Source organism: Paramisgurnus dabryanus, chromosome 22 (genome assembly GCF_030506205.2).
Source record: "Paramisgurnus dabryanus chromosome 22, PD_genome_1.1, whole genome shotgun sequence".
NCBI classification, from domain to species: Eukaryota; Metazoa; Chordata; class Actinopteri; order Cypriniformes; family Cobitidae; genus Paramisgurnus; species Paramisgurnus dabryanus.
In genome coordinates, this window is record NC_133358.1 from 4,874,920 (window position 1) to 4,897,112 (window position 22,193).

The 22,193-nt window shown below is 35.0% G+C and overlaps 3 protein-coding genes across 3 annotated transcripts; 2 read left to right on the forward strand and 1 right to left on the reverse strand.

Annotated features, from left to right (window-relative positions):
• Positions 1 to 216: 216 nt before the first annotated feature.
• On the reverse strand, positions 217 to 4,249 carry LOC135785281 (threonine synthase-like 1). The gene is made up of 2 exons (XM_065294633.2): positions 4,168 to 4,249; positions 217 to 3,614 (listed from the first exon to the last, which is right to left on the reverse strand). The coding sequence occupies exon 2, from the start codon at positions 3,589 to 3,591 to the stop codon at positions 1,396 to 1,398; it is 2,196 nt and encodes a 731-aa protein (XP_065150705.2). The 5' UTR covers positions 3,592 to 3,614; positions 4,168 to 4,249; the 3' UTR covers positions 217 to 1,395.
• Positions 4,250 to 4,444: 195 nt separating this feature from the next.
• On the forward strand, positions 4,445 to 7,207 carry enkur (enkurin, TRPC channel interacting protein). Its single transcript, XM_065295002.2, has 5 exons — positions 4,445 to 4,646; positions 5,177 to 5,322; positions 5,470 to 5,693; positions 6,446 to 6,592; positions 6,777 to 7,207. Exons 1-5 carry the CDS (start codon positions 4,567 to 4,569, stop codon positions 6,948 to 6,950), a joined length of 771 nt encoding a protein of 256 aa, XP_065151074.2. The 5' UTR covers positions 4,445 to 4,566; the 3' UTR covers positions 6,951 to 7,207.
• Positions 7,208 to 7,348: 141 nt separating this feature from the next.
• On the forward strand, positions 7,349 to 19,734 carry prtfdc1a (phosphoribosyl transferase domain containing 1a). The gene is made up of 9 exons (XM_065295003.2): positions 7,349 to 7,825; positions 7,961 to 8,067; positions 8,361 to 8,544; positions 9,552 to 9,617; positions 12,054 to 12,071; positions 14,412 to 14,494; positions 14,692 to 14,738; positions 14,863 to 14,939; positions 18,884 to 19,734. The coding sequence occupies exons 1-9, from the start codon at positions 7,790 to 7,792 to the stop codon at positions 18,929 to 18,931; spliced, it is 666 nt and encodes a 221-aa protein (XP_065151075.1). The 5' UTR covers positions 7,349 to 7,789; the 3' UTR covers positions 18,932 to 19,734.
• The last annotated feature ends 2,459 nt before the right edge of the window (positions 19,735 to 22,193 follow it).

Genomic DNA, 22,193 nt, shown 5'->3' on the forward strand with positions numbered 1-22,193 from the left:
TCAAACTGAAAGACTTTTTCTATGTAGACAAAAAGCCTATTTCTCTCAAAAATTGTCCACAAATCTGTCTAAATTTGTGTTTGTGAGCACTTCTTCTTTGCCAGGAACTAGAAATATTCCTGCCTGAAAAAGCTCAAGAAAAATAGGGGCAAAATCAAAAGTGTTGTGTTTATAATTTTGTTCAGTGTATGTCAGGTTTAATATGCTGAAACGATGGAGAGAGTCTACATTTATTTATGAAAAAGGCTACCATTGTGATGTCAATCAGTGATGGACTTGTGAGTACACCGAAATTGATCTGCTGTAAATTATATGTTTCATATAAATCAACAACAAACATTCAATAGGGCCACAACATTACTGAAAATTATTTTAAATACCAATTTTTACATCTTTCTAGTTATGCCAAGCTCAATTTTATTCGGAAGAAACTCTAAATGAGGGAGGTTTCAAATATCATTGTGGACAATGGAGGGGCTTGAATTAAAAAAATATTCACAAATCAGAAATGCACAGAATAGTTGACATTACAAGATCAGATTTGTACATTCAAAATACATTATGCATCCACTATTGAAAGCAGAAATATACTAGTCAACATTTGAAGTTAATCAAAACCTTTCATTAAAGTTGTTCTTGCACGAGGCACACTCAGGCTCTGGAACTGACAGTCAATCCTCAGGTATGCACGTTTTTGTCTAACAGTCAAAACACAACTGTGTTATGCTTTATGTCCTTTGTAAAGGCATTACAGTTCCAATCATTTATTTTCCAAAATACTTTGTCAGAACAAAAATATTCAAATATTTTATACAACTACGCTACAAATATAATTTATATACATTTTCAGAGGTTCCCAAAGTTTTCATCTTGCGACCCACTTGTAAATGTTAATATGACCAAACACATTTTTTTCTTTTTTTGTAATTAAGTAGTTTTTTATTTTCCATTTTATAAATATAATGTAAGATTAATAGCAGTATCAAAATCATTGTCATTGCTAGTTATTTATTGAACTAAACCTTTTTGCTGTTATTCACTGCAATAGCCTAGTGACTTTGCACTACCTACTGTATCCCACTGTGTGACCCAAATATGGGTCCCGACCCACACTTTGAAAACACCTGAACTATACAACACAGACTTTGCATCCATTGACTGTGTGTGCAGAAGGATATACAGCATGTAATATTGGGTAGTACAGCATCTTTGGTTTGCATCAATATGGGCTTCACAGAAGGACACAAAGGTTTGATCACCCTTTCCAACCTTAAAATAACAAATGAGAGACTCTTTGTGGACTTCACAAGCACAACAAAGGTAAGTGACGATGAAAGCACATGTCTTACGTTTGATGTTTAAAGATAAACCATCTAGTCATGTCATGTGTACATCTTACTGCACTTTCATAAAGGAATCTTGTATCATAGTTTCTACTTCTTCTGACAGCACATTAAAGTCAGCCTGACATATTTTATATGGATGATCTTTGCTGTTTCTCAGGCACTTCAGCAAAGCTTCATGCATTTGTTGTTGACCTCCAATGGTGCAGAGTTTGTCTAACTGTTCAATAGGGTCCTGAGGAATATTTTGACACCGAAGGGCTTTTAACACAGCTGAGGCAAACTTCCCATGGTGTGCTGTCGAGCATAACACAAGTGGACAGGTATTGTCATGTATACGGCTTGCGACCACTTTGCCAACCGCTGTGTGCGTATCCATTATGTAGCCTGTTCTCCTGTGCACATCATGAATGGCTTTCAAGCAGTCGTCTTCAGAGCACCAGCCTGCTTCAACTTCCATATTTATTTTCTGCAGTAAAGCCTCAGACACTTTAAAAACCTGACCTTTCTCCAGATTAAAGAACAGGTCTCTCACAAGATGACCATCCCCACCGGATACGTGATGGATAAACCTTTCCAGATTAGAGGACTTTAAAATATCAATTGCGGGAGAGTTTGAAACAAACAGCTTCCTGCCTCGAAGATCATACTCTCCGCTCGCAATAAAATCAGATATGACACAGTTATGATTGGATGCGCATACGACCTTCCGTATCGGGATTCCCATCTGTTTTGCATAAAGGGCTGACATGGCATTACCAAAATTTCCAGTAGGGATGCAAACATCAATAGGATCACCAAACGTCAGCACTCGGTTTTTAAGCAAGTCCATGTAGGCTGAGCAATGATACACCACCTGTGGTAACAATCGAGCCCAGTTGATGGAGTTTGCGGTACTGAGAACCGTTGCATACTCCACAGCTATGTGTCCCATCAAGCTCGAGTCCCCAAACATACGTTTAATGGACTTCTGGCAGAAGTCAAAGTCGGATAAGACACCAATGGACCTGGCATTGCCCTTTTGAAATCCGGTCATCTGTAGTTTCTGGATTTCACTCACACCATTCTCTGGAAAAAATACAAGTACTCCTATCCTTTCCAGGTCGGTGTCTTTAAGATTACTGAACCCCTTCAGCACCGCACCACCTGTATCTCCAGATGTGGCCACTAGGATGAGGTAGTTGCACATTGGTGGAAGGCAGTGAGCAAACAGTTGTGGCATTAACTGCAGTGCGAGATCTTTAAAAGAGGCAGTGGGGCCGTGAAAAAGTTCAAGGATATATTGATTGTCTGAAAGGTGTTTAAGAGGTACAACTGATTTATTACAAAAATTTTGCCCATAGGCACGATTCAGCATTGCGCTCAGTTCTACAGGGGACAAATCCATAGGATGGATACAGTTTTCCAGTATAGCCATAGCTCTCGTGGCATATGGCATGTTGGCTATTCTCAACCATTCTGATGGTTCTAGTTTGGGAAATCCGTTCTTTGGTACGTAAAGCCCCCCGTCTGGTGCAAGACCCTCCACAACAACGTCACTGAAGAATTTAGGATCGCTTGCCACATTGTTTTTGCTCCTTGTTGAAATGAAGCTCTCTGATTCTGAGTCATTATATCTATCCAAAGTTTTGAGCACTTTTTTTGCCACATCCTCCACCGAGTCTCCTGTTCCACAAAGTACTCGTGCATCCAACCATTTCTCATAAAACTGGTTTCTGTACCGTAATATGTCTCGCATACAAACGCTAGCATCCTGACCCACAATCCTATTCACCTTCATTGTAGTAAGTCTCTGCATGATATCCTCTGCATCCACATCCAGATAGACAATGAGTCCAGAGCGTTTCAGATGCTGCATGGAGTCCTGATGCAGTGGATTGGAGCCAGTTAGCGAGATGACGCTTCCTGTAGCAGTAAACCTACAAACTGCTTTACCTTCTTCTTCAATGAAGCGATCTCCACCGACCTCCGAGAGTTTGTCTGCTACATTCATTCCCCATGTCCTTTCAAGAACATCATCATCAATATCAATAACGGGCATACCTAAACGGCATCCCACAATACGTCCAACGCTGGTCTTCCCCGCTCCTGGAGGACCCATCAGAATGATGTTCATTTTATCAGGTTTCAAGATTTGATTTGATAGCCATGCCGTGGTGAAGTATGAAGAACCAAGTGGAAAAAATAACAGGCGAGTCCTGAGATTTCTTAGTTTGCCCAACCGCCGACAGATATTTGCAGAGATCATCTTGGCACAAAGGATTATAATCTCTGAAAAGCAAGATTACATAATTTAAAAAACAATCATGTTAAAAAAGTAGCCTGCTGTAGATCAGTAATGGCACTTTAAATGTTTAAATGCATGTGTAGTAAAATGCATGTGTATAACATTCATTCATTTAACAGCATCAATTAGTGCAATGTTTTTTAACACTTGTCATATGGTGTGATATTTGTTTATATACCATCTATCTAAAAAGGAAGGGAACATAATGGCTCAATCACATTTTTATATGCATTTTAGGTAAACAGCACACTTGTTTTGCATATAAACATTAAATTATATGTTCAGATAGTTCTGGCAAATTATTTAAGTGTGAAAGTTGTTCAAAATTAATAAAATGAGCAGAAATTAAAATATATAACAGATGTAAAGCAAAAATAGATCTTATGCAGTTATTGTAATGCTGTGTATGATGTGTGGACGTGCTGTTATAAAACATTAACACTGTTATCTCACAAACGTGTTTTAAGTTTGAGATGTTTATGTAAAGCACAACGTTTTGTGTACCGATAAGCAGAAATTGAGGCATCACACACTCACATAGGTTAACTGCAGTAAAAAAAGAGCTCTGAACAAGACGCTACATTCAGCAGCATGTGTTGCGTACACAAACCGCGTCACTCAGTACGGCAACAGCTAAGCGACAGTTTGCGTTTGCGTTTATCGTTTCCTAAAATAAATTAAAATTAATCTTGTTTTTTTTTTTCAAACGGCGATGGTTTTAAAGTTTTAAAGATGTTTTCTAAAGTTTATTTAAAAAAAAAAAAGAAGAAATGAAAATGTAACTTGTTTAATGTTGCTATGCCGCGGTTGTTATAGAGACGTTTAGTAAACAACACGGGTGCCGTCGTCCATCACACATCTCATAAAACCCAGTCTGAAAACTACTGCTTTGTGTTTTCTCTGTTTTTATAGCATAATTTTTTTATTGTTGTCATTATGAGTGACATTATCATTCCACCAGAGAGCATCTATAATCTCATTCCCAGAGAGGAGGAGAAACCAATCATATCACCCAGGTAAGTTAAACAGATCGATATAACTTTATAACTGTTCACCTCTATCATGTTTTTAATTGTTGTGGGCCCCTAACTGTAGTAAAACAGTAACTGACAGCTTTTTTAATTGTCCGATTTTATATTAGGGTAGATCTGACCGATTTTTAATAACATTACGTCTGATATATAAGTAACGTTACTTTGTATCTGAGGAAAATCATAATTGGGAATGAAGTAAAAAAGACATCACGGTAATAATGGCATTACTGAATTTATGTTATTGAGAGTGCAAAATTATCATTAAAAATTATAAACAAATATAAAAATGGCAAAAATAAATGTATTGATTTTAATATGTTATGACAATATAAGTTAAATATGATACTGTCCTAAATAAGATTTAACTCATCACATCTTTTGTCAATAATGTATCAACACCTTTTTATAAACATTTTTCTTTATTTGTCCTTTATTTGAGTGTTTGGAAAGTAAACGATTACAATCTTAATGTCCTACATATGCTGATTATGTAATAATATTCTTATCTTTAGGTACATGTCAAAATTCAGAGAGCAAGTGAAAATAGAGAAAGAGATAAACAAAGCCTCAAATAAAACAATGGGACCAGCACAGGTGGATGTGCCATCTCCACAGAAATATCTACTGAAGCACTCCAAGGAACCTAAACTTCCTGAAAGTAAATGTTCTGGTTTTATTGTTAAGTTCTAATAGTAAATCTTATCTAAAAATCTTAACATTCAGTCTTCCTTTAGGTTAATTTAGCTGTTTATTAAGTACAGAGGTGTTGAGACCAATTCACTTTAATATTATTTTCATGTTATAGAAAAATCCTTCAAATATGAAGATGTGAATAAACCACCAGTTCCTGCAAGAACAGACAGGCCACTCATGGGTATCCACAGCAATAAGAACTTTATTAAAACCAACGCCATTGAGAATATCATGGCACTCCCCAAGAAACCTCAACCTGCTTATGCTGATACCAAGAAGGGAGACAAAAAACTCCTGGAAAACTCTGGTCTTGTCCCAAAATACATTAAGAAGAAGGTGAGAAAAGAGATTTAATTGGCAACTTATACTGTACTTTACTGTACATTTGTTTAATCCTATTATGCATATGTCTTCTACACCTTACATTTGTTTTTAGAATATAGACATATTTACATGTAAATACAAACTCACTGAACACTTTATAAGGTACACTTTGCTCTTACAGGGTAAGTTTTTCCTTTAGAAGGGCTTTAATTGTTCATGGCATATTATACCACGCTTTACAGCATTCTGATTGGTTTATAAGTTTTCACAGGTGTTGATTATTTTTCTGTACAGCACACACCTGATCTGTGAAATGTCTTAAAATAACCACCAGATAACTGCTAACTGTAGTATAAGCAGAATTATTCATTCCCATGAATTATTTGAAAATAATGTACACACGTCGTCAATTATTCCTTACGTATTAAATAGGTGACAGTCTTTTGACATTGCTTATAGATTTTAGTGCATATTAGATGCTGTATTATATTGAGATCTTGTCACTGTGGAGGCCATTATGTTGATTATATCATCCAACTTTATTCATATATCTTTAGTTACATCCGTAATTAATTGTTTATTAATATTATTAGTATTTTTAGAGGATATCTTATACATGTCCCTCAATATACTGAATAGCATTATTTTGGTCAGGACACTAAAGAATTCTCTGAAGCAACGTTTAACCCATCTGTGTATCACTTAAGGGTCATATAAAATACTGTACATTTTACTGTGTCCTTGTTGTGGCTTGTCTGTGTCAGGATTATGGCCAAACTCCAGAGTATCTACTGCAGCGCAAAGAGGAGGTGAGGAAGGCTCAGGAGCAATACAACAACTATGTAAAGGATCGAATGAGAGACGGGGCTATGAAACAGCTGGCTGACGCTGAACGTCAAAACATCCTACAGGTAAACAGAAAATTCATCTGTTTTGCTTTCCTTATGAACTTTCTTTGAAGGAACTTTAAACATGTTTTGTGTTTTGATAATACGTTGTTTTACAAATTCTGTTGGATACATCTATTTTCCCATTAATATTATATTGGCTGTAAGGACACGATGTAGGTGACAATTAAACTTGATTCATTCACAGGCTCTGAGGAAGAACTTGGATGATCTTCATCACCAGTATCAGGGTCTCTCGGTTGTCATTGATACAACCCCCAAAAAATACAAGAAGGAGCGTCTGGAGCTGGAAATGAAGCAGCTGGAGAGAGACATTGATTTGATTGAGCGACACAAAACCATCTACATTGCTAATTACTGAGGGTGATGTTATCTAGATTCAGAACTCTGTATGACTGTGAATAAGAACAAAAATGTCTGAAACACGTCAAACTGCCACCGTAATCTTTGCCTGTTCTTTCATATCTCTCAGAAATAAATGACAATAGATTGAAAAATATCTATTAGAGCTTTACAACCTTACACAACTAAATGATTTTAATAAAGTAAAATCATTGTAGATGTAATTGAGTGAAAATTATTATATATTGATTGATTGATTGATTGATTGTTATAAATGTGTTAATATCTGTGTTTAAAAATCTGCCCTAAAGGTCATTCTGCCCAATATTTTCCCTAAAAAGAATTGTTTAGACAATTTATGTCCAAATTCAGAAGAGCAATAAATCATTATTATCAACATTTAGTTGTGTTTATTGTATCAGTTTTATGGTAATGACTTCAGTTAATCAGCTTACATAACAAATCATCATGCATTGAATCTATATGAAATATTAGAAACAATTTCCAATAAGGTTTCATTTGTTGACATTAGTTAATGCGTAAGCTGACAATGAGCAATATACTGTGTCGTTAACTTAGTTGTTAACTGAAGTTAGCAAAAGGAATCTTATTTGTTAATAATTACAATTTCTTACTCATTCCAGCATTTGGTAATAGTTTGCTCAGGTAAATACATTTCATTAACATTTTGTTACTGAGAACAGAAGTAACAGAAATATTACATTTTTGTTTCATAATTGAGGAAGAATTTGAAACACACAACATGAAGTCATGTAACGAGGGTGGAAACACAAACAGCTCCTCCTCTTTTCAAGAAGTACCACAGTTCATTTCTTCTTTACCCATATCACTACTAACATGGCAGATGACCAGGGAAATATACATGCGGTCGTGGTAAATATATTTTAATATATATTTTATTTAACACAATTGCACAAAAATTAAAGGACAGCTTTATTGCAGTAAATCTAATTAATAAAAGCATACAGCAATTTTTGTCTGTTATGTCTTTGATTATTGGTATTGCAGATTAATGATGACTGGCCAGGTTACAATTTAGAGTTGTTTAATTATCCTGAGCATTACAGTGGGGACCTGGATTGTGTGTACATCCCTCATGGTGTCATTATGAACAGGTAAACACTGCTTCAACATTTACTACAGCAGAAATAAATATAAATGAGAAAGTTTAATTTGGTCTGGGAAGAACTTTCATGATAAATGTTGAAACATTTGTTTTTGGACTTTTAATGAATGTACATTTGTTTATTTGGCAGAGTATTTTAAACACGCCTTGAACAGTTTTAAATAATGTGGCATTTTTTTGGTAATTGTATTGTGTCATGCATGTGACCCTTTAATTGCATTTACAAAGTCACATGACCTAACAAACCTTTTTGTGACATTTTTTCACTAATGTGATTTGTAGGATTGAATGCCTGGCCAGAGACATTCTTGAAGACATTGGACACCAGGACATGATGGTTCTGTGTGTTTTGAAGGGTGGATATAAGTTTTGTTCTGACCTGGTGGAGTCCATTAAAGCTCAGAGCCGCAGCACTAACAGAAGACTGACCACCAGAGTAGAGTTCATTCGATTTAAGAGCTATCTGGTGAGGAAACACACAGACTTTTCATACTGATAGCACACAGCTTAAATACCATGTCATATTTTTCAATACAAACTTAATTTTGGGCAAGTACAATACTTCTTATATTTTGGAAACAGTTCTCAGTAAGTATAGCTGTGATCAGCAGATGGCGCTCTAATGCTGTCTCAATGTTACAGGTACTACTACAAATGTTTTAAAAGTTATCCTTGCATATTGTAGAATTCTGCGAATATAAAGGCATAGCTAAATATGTATATTGGTTAGAAAATACACTAGGAAATATCTTAATTTTAATTATTTTATCTTGTTTAAAAAAAATCTTAATCTTGAGGCACCATTGGATTTTGGCATAAAAGTGGCTATTATACAATTATGATATGTTTTAACTGGTATTCATAAACCATAATCGGCTTTTTAAGTTTCGGCGAGAGAACTAAATGATGCTATTATCACCCAAGAAATCTTTGCATTAGCAATTTCAGAGACAGGTGCTTATACTGGATCAAATAGTGAATAGTCAAATTGGTAATCGTTTCAATGAAATGATTAAAAATCTATAATGATAATTTACACACTGATCTTTTATTTTAATTTAAATATAATTCATTTGAATTGATTGAATAATTTGCTAGCCAGAAGATGGTGCTGTTTATACAATTTAGAATTGAACTTCTATTGAAAGAAAAAAATCCCCAAAATGATGCCATTGTAATCTGAATAAGCATATTCTATATAAATCTCAATTGACCTGTCTTGTTCCAATATTTCGGTTATCCATCCTCTATCCCAGCTTTGTGTTTTATACTATAGTTATTACTAAACCTCCATAACATTAAAGAACCACTGTAACCCCTTACAGAAGATCAGCGTGACCCTTACAAGAGGACATGACCCAGTTGTCCCAGGCAGCAGATAAATAGCAGCTTGTGTCTTTCTATATAATAGTCAATTGTGTTGTGCTGACAGGCCCATAGCAGGCAACTTCTAACACTCTGCATGTTTTCCAGAATGATCAATCCACTGAACACCTTCAAATTATTGGACCAGAGGACCTCTCCATGCTGAAAGGCAAGGTATACAAACATGAACTTTAAAGTTTATCCATGATTATTTCTTACAAGAATGCATCATGTGTTTCCCTTATAAAAAAGTATACACTAAACAATTTTGGTTTGGTTTTACCTCGCATGAAACAATCCAGAATAGATTTATTTATAACAGTTGGTTTTGTCCCATATACAGTATAGCCAACCATGGGTTAAACCAGTCCAAAATTGTTTAAAGTGCACACAAAGAAATAAAAAGTAATTTTGTTAAAAGTAATAATAGAGCAACATATAGTAAGATTTGTGTCAGAATTAATTGAGAAATGTGGTATTTATTTTTGTAAAAAGACTGGGCATTAAACCTATTACAATTGGGTAAAAACATCACAGACTTAAAAGAGGGAACTGATTCATATTTAGGGAGCAGTATAGACACTTAACACTTGAGCATAAGATAGCAATGTGATCTATGATTTCATATTCAATTTCAGATTGATTCATTGAAACATTTAAAGGCATTCTAAGCAAATCTGCGAGACGTTATTTTTTGTTGACGTTTGAATTGTTTTCAAACAGACGGAGCGTAGCTAACTCCTCCCCCTCCCTTCCGTGCTTTCATGAACGCGCCCAGCCCCCACCCCCAAATCCTTCTTGTCATTTATTGGCTGGAACACTTTGTTATGGTTCGATAGCAAAAAATATCCACATGGCTTCTTTATGCCGCCAGCCCCAAGCTGTCGGCTATAGGTGCGTACCGCTGGCGGGGATGAAACTTTTGCCGCCGAATACGTCACTCTCATTTGTTGCGAGATGCCGCCAGCATGCAGCCGGCGGATCGACTGCTTAATTTATGCAAAAGCGGCTGCCGCGGTGGTCCGCCGTCAGACCTGTTTGCGATTACGCCCTTATACACTTACTGCCGCCAGAGCACCGCCGGTGGTCCGCCGACTCATTGCTATCTGGGCTGTTTGTAGGTTTGGCCACTGTGTTGTTATTGCCGTTTGTGAAGCCTGGGCTGTCTACAGAGATCGCGTTTTTTTACAGTTTGATCAGCGGACAGGCAGCAAGCAGATAGTGAGGAGATGTTTGCTGTATGTAACAAAAAAATTTTATGGTCTAAAACGCGTCAATTCGCTTAGAGCACCTTTAATCCTTATCTCAAAGTAAAGGATTTTAAAGTAAATGGATAGTTCACCCAAAAGTGAAAATTCTGTCATAATTTCTTCACTCCCATGTTGTTACAAGCCAATCATGAGCCTCACTGACTTCCATTATACAGTAGGAAAAAAGAATAGTATATTATCTTCATTTGCTCATCAGAACATAATTTATTTATTTAAACATGAGAGTGAGTAAATGATGACAGAATTTTCCTTTTTATATTCCAACGAGTCTTAAACAACTCTAGTCGTGTCTACAGTAAGTTGTGTACCGTATACATTTCCCTTCAACACTTTCTGTGTGATTTTCATGATTATACAAAATTAAAAGAGTCAAATAAAGTCATTATGTATGTTTTTAGATCTTAGCTTGGATTAGATGGGGTTGATCTGGTTAAATGGGTTTGCATGCTTTGTGTAAAAGGACAGATTGAGTCCAATGAGTGGGAAACATGCGTGCCGCTGGTCATATGTCTGCGTTTTTTAACAACAAACCACATCATTGTATTATTCTCCTCGAAAGACGTTCTGAAATCTTATAAAACTAAGACTTTGTCTGTCCTACCAGAACTTGCTTGTTGTAAGTTGTATTACATTTAAACATAATGCATTTTTGTATTGAGTATTTTTAAGTATATGTTCTTTCACATGACACTTCACAGGATAGCTGCTTAATATTGTACACACAGCCCTACAAAACCTCCACAGAGTTAAGGCTTTGAATTGAGATGCAAGCTCCTTCATTTGGCAGACAAAATAGTTAAAAAATAGCCAAAAAAGTTGTTTCTGGAGCAGTACCCTTTCAAAGGGTTCTAATATCTACAATTTAGGATCAGATATGCATACATTTGTGACCAATACAGTATGTACCTCTCTGATGTACTAATAAGAACTTATATGTACTTTTTGAAAGGGTACTTTTGTACTTCTGTAGCTCCAGACCACATGACCCATGGCATTCTTATGATATGCAATAAAACAATATAGGAACAATTTCTATTATAAAATAAGAACAAAATATACAAATAAATAGAGCTACATGGCTTTCTTTTGGGACTAATATGTGATCTTTAAAATATAACAGCTTTTCACAAATGCTCCCTTTACATAGTAGAAACGTTCAGTGATTGCCAGATCATATAGGGTGACTGTGCTTGGCCATGGAAACACTTATATTACTCACAACAATCACAGAGGTTGTGGTTATAATTTTCTGATGATGAAATACAGATTTGTGTAAACATTTGATGTTGGTTGGATATCTTTCATGACACATACTCTCTTTTTTCCACATGCAACACAGAATGTCTTGATTGTGGAGGTAAGAAACAAGTTTTCATTTTGGGTGTAACCAACTATGCAGACAAATTAAAAGCTGTTAAAGTTTATCACGAAGAGGAAAAGGTGACAATGTATTATGAAAAACAAACAAAAAGAAATAAAGAGAGCCTTAAATCTCAGTATTTCTGTTTTCGTCAGTGGTAGTTTGGGATTTGTCTGGAAAACAATAGAGCGGAAAGGTATTTTCCTATCAGATCACATTTCACATCAGATTTTCTACAGTGAAATCACCCATGTTGATCATTCAATCACATTACATGCTGTTCTGTTGACTAACAGTGCTGTTGAATTTATTCCCATCAACTGTTGCTTAAGTCTCACCCATTATTTTACCCCTTTTTTTCTGTGTACTTAGCGGTACATTAGCTCTGTTACAAACACAGTGGTTCAGTTGGTAACACTGTTGTGTTGCCTCACAGCAAAAAGTTCCTCAGTTCGAGCCCCGGCAGGTCAGGTGGCCTTTCTGTGTATAGTTTGAATTTTTTCCTGTGTCAGTTTGGGTATAATCTGGTTTCCTCCCAAAGACATGCAGGTTAGGTAAATTGGAGATGCTAACTTGCCCCACTATGTGTAAGAATCAACTTTTGTATGGACCAATTGTTTTTGCATGAAATAGCTATAGATGCTGGAACAAAAAACAAACCCTATCTATAAGACTTTTTTAGGCATCATTGGTGGGCTCCAGACATGCAGACTGTTCTAATAAAAACAAAACAAAATTATACTGCCTTATCAAAATGCAAAAGCATAGAAAAACTGAAACTATAGTTAAGAGACATGCCAATTATAAATATATTAAAGAGTCATTCTACAAAAACGGGTGCAATTTTCACTTTATAATTTTCAAAATGTTCATTAAGAACAAAAACTTTTTTTAAATAACCTACAAATTGAACTATATGCTAATCCTTCTAAAAAGGGACACATATACTTCTGAAAAAATGTATGTTTAAACTTATTTGATGATATTTTAGATGCAAATGTCTTGTGCACAATTCAGAATTGAATTAAGAATGACTCCTAAATTCCAAGTCAATTCTTGAATTTGAATTGATGTCAAAAACAGGATCTAGAATTACAATTCGAATTTGAATTAAAGGAAGCAGAATTGCAATTCAATAGAAATTCAAAGAAATTCATATACATATTATACAGTAAGTGAAGTGTTAAAAATGAAGCTATCAGTATATGTCAGATATGATTGCATTACATATTCAATAAATTATATTAGTTTGAACTACTTGTACAGATTAAATTGACAGGAACACAAATGTTTTCCCCTAGCAATTAATGTTAAAAACTCTAGTCAGATAACAAATAATTAAGTTAGATTTTTTTGTAATTGTAATTTTGTGGAACACGATGGAACATGACTTAATTTCCCAGAATGCTTTATTTTAGCCAAGTATTTAAAATGGTTGGCAAACAAATTTCCAAAGTAACTTTCCTAACACTGAATGTCTGTGAGATTCTTTCTGTTGTGTTACTGTGGAATTTCTTTGAATTGCCATGAATTTAATTCCACTTCCTGTCATTCCAATTCAAATTCAAATTCAACTTCCTGTAGGGCGGAGTCAATTCAAATTCCAATTCATGAATTGAATAGAGGCCAATTCTGAAATTCTGAATTGTGCACAAGCCTGACACAGACATGTGAAATTGTGTATGTACTAAGAGTAACTAAACCCCTGGTGAGAGCGTGACTCCACCCACTGGCAATATTTGAAAAATGCAAGAAAAGTGGGCAGATCCCAACGGAGATAGAGGGGACGAACTAAGCTCGTATCAAGTGTGTGGTGAGATCGTAACAAGGGCGTGGTGAGCTTGAACCTGCTTACGTCACGAGTTCTTTTTTGGACCCAACATCCAATAGGAAAATTCAACTGCAGTAGCCACCGTTCAACCTGAAGAGGGCAGCAATCAGACGTTTTTACACTATAAATTCTAGTATTGAAACACTTTATATCCAAATGTCAAAAAAATTACTAAAATCAATGAACAGCACTAATAAAGCATCATTCTTACAGATCATTTACTAAAACAAGTTGGTTTAGGGTTTAGTTACTCTTTAAGAAGAACACTTGAATTAATAACTTTAAGCTTTAAATAAACACTAGTACAATATTTGTGCCTAATGCATCTCATCAAACATTGGAGACCAAAATGGCACCTGTTATGTCGAATGACTCCAAGCATTATACACACAGTAATAGTATAGAGTTGCTTACTACCTACCTAAGGTTTAATTGCTTTGATGTTTCCTACAGGTATGTCCTTTTGTGAAATATGATATGGATGTAATGTATACTTTTTCTCAAAGGCAATAGTGGACACAGGGAAAACCATGAGAGCTCTTCTAAAGCATGTGAACACTTTTCAGCCCACACTGGTCAAAGTTGCCGGGTAAGAGCAGATTAACATTAGTGACATCCGCATGTGGCTTTAGTCCCGTTCTGTCTGCATGTGTCCTGACAAAAAATCAGGGATTAAGAGGGATAAAGCCTGTGATACATAACCATTTTGAGATTTTGATGATTTCTAATGTTGGTTAAAGAATTTCTGTTTGTAATATTAATGTGGTCCTGGGTCTCTTTCATCAGGCTCCTGGTAAAGAGAGTTCCTCACTGTGATGTAATGCTCCCAGACTGTGAGTACTTCAGCATACTGAATGGATGGAAATGAATTAGCAGATACACCTTCATTCAGGGTGGAGTAATGAACAGGGCTACGATCAGTATCATCTAATGCTTTATTTGCGTTTCTCTCCATAGATGTTGGATTTGTCATTCCTAATCGTTTTGTTGTGGGTTACGCTCTGGACTACAATGAATACTTCAGAGACCTCAATGTATGAGCTTAAATCATATAAGTTTTAATTTCATGACCCTTTAGAAATGATGATGATGACATTCATTTGTTTCTAACCTTAGCAATACAATGGTATTTTTAAACATCTTGGGATAGTTATTACCAATACAGTAAGTACTCATTTCATATCAGTTTAGTCAATAAAGTTTCAGTTTCATTGTATCGTCACAGATTTTTTGTGAAATAATTAAAAAAACATCGTCTTTATTTCAAAATGTCACATTTTATGCTATTTTATGGGCTTAAAGGGACACTTCACCCATTTGCATCAAGCTTTGTATAGTTAGAACCCCAGTCATGTTTTTAAATGGTCATACATCATTTCCTCAGTTGCCGCTGAGACAGGAGAAATACAGATTTCAGTGTTGCACTTCCTTCTTTCAATGATTTAAAAATCATCATTTTGCATCATTGAAAGAAGGAAGTCCAATATCTTTGTTGAGCGAGTGAGACTACAAACACCCCTTTTCTCGGTCAAATAGGCACCAAATTCTAAATGTATGTTACATTTCGACTACAAATATAACACACTTTCAATAAAGATTAATGTTTCTACGGGTGAAATGCTCCTTTAATAAAGAGGTTACAGTGGTACTATTAGCATACAATACAGCAGATGCTTATAGTCTCTATGGCTTTTGAAAGAAGCAATCAAATCTATTTTAGATCTGATAGTTTGTGGGTTTCCTGCTTGAAATTTTAATTTTCCCTCGCAAGGCGAGTAGATCCTTTAATCACTGTTCCTGTGGCTACTGAAGCAGCCTTCTTTTCTGACGTGGGCTTAAGGATTCTGCTGACATTTTTTATTAAAACTTAAGATATAACTTAAGCCACAAGCTTTAAGTGTCCTTCTCCATTGACAAGTAGGCACTTACTTTGCCCTGATAGACTTTGTGGGCAGCTTCTAGCCTGCAAACTCTATTTTGCCTTCACAAAATGAGTAGGTTGATCATTTTATTACTGTTCCTATGGCTCTTGAAGCAGTCTTTATAGCTGTGTGGGCTTAAGGTTTCTGCTGGACATTTGTTGATAAATTTAAGAAAGAGTCCTGGGCTGCGTTCTCCGATAACGTTGTCTCTTAGCGCGCTACGAAGACTCTTAAGGTAAACCTTAACTACAGGTATACCTTTCCTACGTGTGTTCTCCGAACTATACCTTAGGATGTTGCTTAAGGTAAACCTTCTTAAGTTCGACCTTAGCGGGTGCTGTCCATGGTGGAGGTGCTGAATAGGTTGATATCGATCACTCGACAATCAATTATTCACTTCATGTAATAGGTTTCGCTGCGTTGTGAGATAGCGGTGTTATTTATTAAAGAAACATTTTAGAAATAGTTAAAGTTAAATTTATTAGTAATATCTGGTAAAAAAATATTTCAAATTGCAAACAACTAAATTCAACCTTCTATATTTTATATCAATTGCGTGCAAAACCCGCAACTTTATTTCCAAACGTATCATGTTTAAACTGCTCTAATTCATCCGCTATGCCTTGAAAGGATCATTTATTTTAGGGGTTCCCAATAGGTGCGTTGCACAGGGGAAGGTGGGTCGTGCAAGTACTTGGCTGTGCATTACACTTAAAATAAAGTACAAACTGCTGTTGTTCATTAGTTCACGCGTTTATTGTGCTTGGACACTGGATGCGCAAGCAGCATTGTTACAATGCGGATAAAGCTTAATGGACGCATTTCTGGAGCCTGTCTGTCTAAATATAACATATAAAATATTATATAATAGCCTATATAAATATATAGTATGATTGCTGTAGATTTTAGCTTTGATTAGTTTTAATGTGGAAATTTTGTTGATCTTAGGAGACTAAGCAGTAATCAAGTGCGCAGTTTATTTTGAATGTTTATAAAGAATATGGCATACAGTTGCCTCAAAGTTATGAAACATTAAAAAACTTCGATGCAAAGTCGAATTAACATTAATAATCATAAATAGTTTTTTTTGTAATTTTTCCCGATTTATTTATGCAGCTAAAATACTAGCCGGTAGACTAAGATTTAATGGATATGAAATGCACAAATGAAATAGTAGGATTCGCTGTAGCTGATGTGGGCTTATGGCTTCTGCCCTTTTTTGCCTTCACAAAATGAGTACGTTGATCATTTTATTACTGTTCCTATGGCTCCTGAACAGTGATGGGAGTATCGTTACAATGTAAAGAGTTACTGTAATTCCACTACTTTTACATGTAACGAAATTATTTTTTGAATCAAGTAACGCAATCACAATTACTGAAATTTAAACAAGTTCGTTACTCGCGTTACTCTATTTTGTAAAAAAATAACGCTTGCAGACAAGACATTTCTGATCAATGAATCATTAAACTTCATCATGGCTGACCGTGCATATAGAATGAACACGAAAAATCTAAACGGGACAACATACCTTTGTTTAATAATTGTGTGCAAGTCATAATCCATCCGGTTTGTAAATTATCTTTGCCAAGCAATCCCAGTATGACATCAACTTGCATTTGTAATCCCCAAAAGCAATGAATCTGAAAAATGTTAATATTCTTAGATGTTTACATCGGCCTTCATGGAATAGAATGTTCCGCGATTGTTGTTTCCAGTAAAATATTCACACTATGCTGTACAACTGTTAAAACGTGTTAAAACTCCATAGTATGAGAGTGCGCATTTAGTTTCAGTTTTGGTTTCACTCGCTCCGTATCTGAAAAAACAATCCACTCGCTCTGTGTCCTGCCGACAAAACAATCCACGTTCTGTTTCTTTTCAAACATAAAAAATATACAAACAATGACCAAAGAGCACACTACCAGTGCACAAGCTTCACAAGCTGTGTCCCAATTCAAGGGCTGCGACCTGCTAAGCATGCGACCTTAAAATGTGAGCACTCAGTCTTTCAAGGTGGAAGCCTCAAAAGTCCACGAAGAGAACTGAAATTTGAAGGTCTAACCTTCGGAGGACCCATAATTTGCATCAGCTGCTGCACGCGCACCGCACCTGTCAGCAGGACACAGCGGAGACATTTCTGGCTTATAAAAATAAATATGGAATTAGAAAAATTATAATTTATTTTAGAAAATATAACATATTGACACAATTGTCTCCAAATTCTTAAAGAGACAGTACACAATTTTAACAAATTATATATTTTAAATGTAAACATACAGAATATTTGTCTAAATGGTCTAAATGATATACATAAATAAACTAAGCTTACATATTAAGATAATTTCTAACAAAAATATTCAAAGGCTGAATCTAAATCAAAATAGGCTCCTACAGTATGTAAAATAGCCCATCCATATCATTTTATTGTTTGACTGTTTAGTACTGTACATATTTACATTTAAAAAGCAGACATAAAAGTAACTTTAAAGTTACTTTTTCTAGTAACTAATTACTTTTGAAATACAGTAACTGGTAGAGTAATTCAATTACTTTTAAAAGAAGTAACTAGTAACTGTAACTAATTACTAATTTTCAGTACAGTATTAACATAACCACAGGCAACATTAGGCTTCATGAGGAGCATTACCAACAGATTTGGACCAATGAAAGTTGTGAACGAAACTGTACACAGTAAATAATTTATAAAGTAATATTTTAGCCAGTGCCTTGTAAAGACAAAAATGTAAAGCTGCTCTTTTAAGCACAGCTCATTACATAACAGACGAATGTCATGTTTATCTTAATCTGCACCACAACTTTGTGAATTTCGGTGAAATATTCTATGCAAGAATTTGTGAATATGAAATACGGCATTTATCTTTCCAAGAGAACTTTAATCAGCATCATACATCACGTGTGCAGGCCACATAAGCATTTAACATGATGGGAAATATATTTCATACTGCAGACAAACATATTTCAATGATACTTTTACAGCTTTATTTTCTACTTTATTTATGGCATGACTCACAAGCGAATCTTTTCTTTTACAGCACATCTGCGTCATCAGTGAGATGGGGAAACTGAAATATAAAGTGTAACAAACTGTTTTCAAGTGGAATTGACATTTATATTACCGTAACAAATGTATACCTTATTCTGTTTAAAGATATGATTTCTGGATTATGTTTGATGTATTATATAATGGGGTCTGTATACATTGGATAAAGTCAAAGCAATAGCATGCAGAATTACTGCGTTTTCTATTTTATATGTTTATGCTTTATCTTCTTCATATAAAAATCTCTTTTTCTCCATATTTTCCACAATTTTGTCCTTGCATTTTACACATACCAATACTAAAAGGTGTAGTTAACCATTAAATTAAAACTCTGTCAACATTTACAAACCCTTATTTGCTCTGAATTAATAAATTGTATTTGTTAGTTAGTCATCATTACCTGTCATTGACTTATAAAAGTGAATGGTGACGAATGCTGTCTGTACATATCTTGACTTTTGTTCTGAAGAAAGTCATACAGAATTACAACAATATGAGAATATGTAAAAAAAAGTAATATTTCTGTCATATAGGCTTCAGACACTATAATAAAATAAACATACATGGCATAAACTTGGGCCTTGCTGATGGGTCCCAGGATATAACATTTATATATGCACACAATCTATATAAAAGGGTCTAAATAAAAAACATATGAACACTCCTGAATAAAGATGATTTATCAGACATTTCTATTGAATCTTTGGATCATGCTGTTATCTCAGCTGGCTTGACCTGTTTCTCAGTCTAAAACCCTGCAGACGAAAAGACCTGAGCGTTTGATTTACTTTACAACCTGCTGTGGTTATCTCACATCTCTGACAAGCAATGAACATGCTGGAAATGTACTGTCTGTGCTAACTAAAAAACTGAAAGCTGATGATTCCTGACAAAAAAATAATCTGCTTTGGATCTGCTTTTTTACAGGCAATTTTCTTGAAAGCTGCTAAGATCTCCACATGCGTTAAATAAACACAACCCAAGGAAAAAAAAAGATTCTACCTGCAATAAAAATGGAACAAACAATAATCCATTTTCAAAAAAATGACATTTATTCTTTTTCTACGTGTCTTGAGTGTGGTTATGATACCTCACTGTTAGTCTGAAGTACCGAGTAAATGCAGTTTGTGCCACACACAGAGCTTTCCATAACTCAGTCTGGGCGCCAGTCGGGTACAAATGCCAACACTCACCATCTGCCATCAGTTACTGCATCTCATGACTGGAGAATGCAGCGCTGCATTGCATACACAATTACACTTTATTTCATTAAATCAGATTATAACAATGCATGAAGATAAAGTGCATGATTATTTGTTTTGCAGAAATCTGTGCATCTTTTGTGAACAATGTTTAACCCTCAGATTCCCACTAGCACAATAGCAACTTTCAATTAAAGGAATTAAATCTCTTAAGTCTCTTAAAGGAATAGTTCACCCAAAAATGAAAATTCTGTCATCATTTCCTCATCCTCATGTTGTTCTAACCCTGTATGCATTTCTTTTTTCTGATGAACAAGAAAGAAGATTTTTTTTATAAATGATGGTTAGCATACAGCTGATTATAACCATTGACTTTCATAGTAGGAAAACAAATATTTTGGAAGTATTGTGATAAATGGTGAAGAAGATATTTTGAGAAATTGTAGCAAGCACACAGTTGATGGTACCCATTGAATTCCATCATATTTGTTTTTCCTACTATGGAAGTCAATGGTGCAATCATCCATCATTTATCAAAATATCTTCTTTTGTGTTCATTAGAAGAAGAAAAAATATATACAGGGTTAGAACAACATGAGGATGAGAAAATGACAGAATTTTCATTTTTGGGTGAACTATCCCTTTAATTGGCTAAAACTACACACTGTGGCATGGATTAACCCAACAAGGTTGTCAGGAGTATATTTATTTAAATCCTGTACTGTAACGTGCCAAAGTGACACAACATTGTCATAGTGTACTGACACAAAAGCTGTTTTCGAAAGCAATCTTTCAATTAAGTATTTGACTACTCTCACATAAAGTAGTCAGACATTTGATTGAACTTCTTACGTAACGTTCTTTCTCCCAGAGATCAACCAGTCAGGTTACAGTTTCTCTTGAGAATTTGCCAAACACTTTTAAGAGTTAAAAATATATACATTATGAATACCAATGCTTTTGAGATTAAATGTCTTGATAAATGCAATTGTTGGTGTTTATAAAGTTGTTTTAGTTTTTGTGCATTTCTGTGGAGTCAAGGTATTTTGGGTTGCTAATACAGTTTTTAGTCTTTTTATTTGGGTGGATGCAAAGTTGTTGCAAATATGGCTTCAGTCCCACCTTCAACATACCCCCACCCCTTTTTTTGACAGAATATCAATATCTATCAAAATTAATAAATGTTATTATGGTATTGTGTAAATGATTATCACCAACAGGCCCGGTACTAGGCTTGCTGGACTGGGGGGGCAGTCAGGATTTTTGGGTGGGCAGCCATTTCTCGACTAAAATGATTCATACACTAAAATTATGGATGTTTCAATCCAATATTACTTTGCATGTCTTATAATAAAAGGCCATTTATATGTCATTTTGCACGTTCACATTTTAAAAGTAGATGCAATTAGATTAATGATTTATAATGTTATAATGATTACACTAGTTTGACACATTTAGTCACAGTTAATGAAATCAGGCAAGCAGGTGATATAAATATAAAGCTGTATTTTATTAATGTTTACACTGCATTTAATCTATTATTTTACTTATAGATAAATTAAAGCCATTCTTATACATACCCTACCCAACATATGCCTTTATTCTAAATAAACACTTGTTAGGAACTTTATTTCCACTTCTCAAACATTTTCTTCATGTAAAATAATGTATTTTCAATGTGATAAGCTGTATTGTCATTAATTCCTGACCCTATCATTGCTGCTGCAGCAACCTCAAATATCACAACAAAGCACAATGCTTTAAATAATATATTGTTGCATCATGTAAGCAATTTGACATGCATGACAAAAGCACAAGCCCTAAAATACTGTAAGTGTGATTTGCGACGAGAGCAAAGATAAATCACACTGCTTTGTTCATAACACAGCAAATTAGATATTATAATACAACGCAACATTATAAAATACAACGTTTTACCTTACGATGACCTTGCGGAGTGAAAGCTCCTCTTGAACTTAAAAGTCTGTAGATTTTTGCGTGTGAAGATTTTCTCAAACGCGAGCTGAATGAGCTGATGAATGACGATGACAAAACCGCTAAAATTTGATTTTAAAACTGCACTGCAAGCGATGCTCAGCT